Below are 3,097 nucleotides of genomic sequence, written 5' to 3'. Positions count from 1 at the left end.
CTTCTTACATGTTGAACCCAAATACCTGTACTTTCTACTTCTTACATGTTGAACTCAAATACCTGTACTTTCTACTTCTTACATGTTGAACTCAAATACCTGTACTTTCTACTTCTTACATGTTGAACCCAAATACCTGTACTTTCTACTTCTCTCATGTTGAACCCAAATACCTGTACTTTCTACTTCTCTCATGTTGAACCCAAATACCTGTACTTTCTACTTCTCTCATGTTGAACCCAAATACCTGTACTTTCAACTTCTTACATGTTGAACCCAAATACCTGTACTTTCTACTTCTTACATGTTGAACCCAAATACCTGTACTTTCTACTTCTTACATGTTGAACTCAAATACCTGTACTTTCTACTTCTTACATGTTGAACTCAAATACCTGTACTTTCTACTTCTTACATGTTGAACCCAAATACCTGTACTTTCTACTTCTCACATGTTGAACTCAAATACCTGTACTTTCTACCTCTTACATGTTGAACACAAATACCTGTACTTTCTACTTCTTACATGTTGAACTCAAATACCTGTACTTTCTACTTCTTACATGTTGAACCCAAAAACCTGTACTTTCTACTTCTTACATGTTAAACACAAATACCTGTACTTTCTACTTCTCACATGTTGAACTCAAATACCTGTACTTTCTACTTCTCACATGTTGAACTCAAATACTTGTATTTTCTACTTCTCTCATTTTCCAAACAGCTGGTTCCTTTAGTCTGAATGTGTGTTGGTGCGTGGTCATTATTCTTTAGAGTCACTGCGTGCCTATTGATTGGATCACGATCCGTGTATCCATCACTTCCTGGTCTTCTCTAAAGAAGAGGGACCAATGGAAACGTTGTCATGTTGCCGTTGTTCAGCATGGAAACATTCATTAGCTAACAATGACATTATTGTTCTATTGATATAAAGGGAGGTCAGGTACTCTTTAAAACAGCTGCTAGTTACTGGTACTTTTTACTGAAGCACACTTCAAAGCCTCTTTACTTTGACTTGAGTAAAGAAGTTTAGTCAGTACTTCTACTTTCACCAGAGTATTTTAAAACACGAGTATCTGTACTTCTACTTGAGTAAAGGATGTGTGTACTTTTGCCATCTCTGCTGCTCACCATGTTCTGCACTCCTTTAGCCTCTCGTTTAAAGGCAGCGCTGCTGTGAGAGGACAGATCAGCAGAAAAGTTCCTGTTGAGGATGGTCAGGTACGCCGAGTACTGCTGCCGAACACGAGGCTCACATACCCACACCCTGTAGTCTGAAGGACCAACAACATATAAATATTATACACAAGAAAAATGTAAGATATTTAGTCCCAAGCCATAGTATTGAACACAACATGTAATCATCGCATTGCATTGTGAAAATGTGCAGGGTTTGAGTCCATGTCCATCTGCTAGAGAAGGACTAAAAGACCAATCTAAAGACCAACATTTCCGTCCATAAAGCTTTTATAATTCAATGAATATAGATATAAAAATAGAAAACTCCTCACCCAGGAAGTACCAGGCCAGCGTGGCTCCTGCGGCGATGATGATGATGATGAGGATGATGATGAAGGCCAGGACACACTTACAGGAGTGGGACTTCCTGGTGGGCGGAGCCAAGGTTTGTCCACCAGCTTCTACCTGTGGAGAACAGATAGAAATAAGATATCTGTATATTATAGCTTTTTTGGAAATTTAAGGGTTAGGGTCATTGTTTTATTTATTTATTTGTATTGCAGATTCTTCCTCTAACTTCTTATGGTTGTATAAATATTTAATTTGTTTCTATATTTAATTTAATTTCAATTTATTTGTATGTTTTTTTTTCTTTATCTTACCTTAAAGGTGGGGTAGGTACGTTTGAGAAACCGGCTCGAGATACACTTTTTGTTATATTCCATGGAATGCTCTTACCTTCCCGATAGCAATGAATATCTTAAGTGCTTTGACAAAAAGTCCATAACAAAATATCATCTGTGGAAGCCGTGGTATTGTAAAAAGCACGACCAATCATCTGGCCCGGCTAAAGTCACTGGATGGCCTACCTGCCTGTCAGCCTTCCATCTGGGCACAGACTTATCTCGTGCCCTCATTGGTCATGTGTGCATTCGTGTGTGTTGGGGGAGGGGCTCTGTGAGGAAGTGGCAGATTTCTTCCGGCTGTGTATTTTCAAATTCTAGCGATCTCGAGCCGGTTTCTCCAAAACTACCTACCCCACCTTTCAGTGTTTATGTTCATTTTGATACAATTACAATTTATTATAGCTTTTTTGATAGCGTTAGTGTTGGGGTCATTATTTATATATTTTTTAATTTGTTGCAGATTCTTCCTCTATCTTCTTCTGTTTGTATAAATATTTTCTTTAATTGTATTTCTTTCTTTTTATTTCAATCAATCTTAAGTAGAACCCATGCCATGAAACCCAATGTCCTCTGGTATTAATAAATGTTCTGATTCTGGTTCAAAACCAAAACAAGAGTCTCCATTTTGCATACAAATAGCATGTCATACAAACATAAAACCCTTTCAATCACTTTCTCTACTGTAACAGCTCCACAGGTTTTGCACACATTACTCTGAAGACCCTGACCGATAAATATCACCCAGTGAAGATACTTTATATTATATATATTTTAGTGTTATTGTTAGTGTTACTGACCCCATTGTGCAGAGTTGCAGGTGCTGCCCCCCGCTCACAGGAAACAGATTTCTTGGAGCCGTGGCCGAGCGCCATCGCCTCACACCACCAGTTTTAATCCTCCAGAAATCATATCCAAGTATTTCCAATTCAGCAGCTTTTATTCATCATCTCTGGTTAGCACAGACATGTAGCTCCAACAGAACGGCTCCCTCTCTGTTTGTATGTCCAAAGGTAGAGAAAAGTCAATCAATATTTCATAAAGATCAGCGCAGATAGTTTGAAAAACCAAAATAGTCTACTTATGGCTCGATTATATCCCTAGATCTCTCCTCTGAAAGCAGCATCACTGAGAAAGGTGGACCAGGTGTGCTGATCGTTACCTAGCAACAGTGATGATGCACAGGTAAATCCGAGGGGAATGAAGGCTGTTTACGCTCTCGTTTCCAAGAGTTA

General features: G+C 38.7%; 1 protein-coding gene across 1 annotated transcript in view; it reads right to left on the bottom strand.

The window, feature by feature from the left end:
- The window catches only part of LOC117442900 (transmembrane protease serine 6), a 25,816-nt gene extending 23,079 nt beyond the window's left edge, over window positions 1–2,737 (bottom strand). The window contains exons 1-3 of the mRNA XM_034078843.1: window positions 2,663–2,737; window positions 1,512–1,644; window positions 1,132–1,274 (exon numbers count right to left, since the gene is read on the bottom strand). Of these exons, the coding sequence (XP_033934734.1) occupies window positions 1,132–1,274; window positions 1,512–1,644; window positions 2,663–2,737 (351 nt within the window). The remainder of the gene's footprint in view (window positions 1–1,131; window positions 1,275–1,511; window positions 1,645–2,662) is intronic.
- Between the last annotated feature and the right edge of the window lie 360 nt (window positions 2,738–3,097).

Source organism: Pseudochaenichthys georgianus, unplaced genomic scaffold (assembly GCF_902827115.2).
Source record: "Pseudochaenichthys georgianus unplaced genomic scaffold, fPseGeo1.2 scaffold_500_arrow_ctg1, whole genome shotgun sequence".
Classification (NCBI taxonomy): Eukaryota; Metazoa; Chordata; class Actinopteri; order Perciformes; family Channichthyidae; genus Pseudochaenichthys; species Pseudochaenichthys georgianus.
The sequence above is the reverse complement of the archived record's forward strand: the minus strand, read 5'-3'. Positions and strand labels throughout refer to the sequence as shown.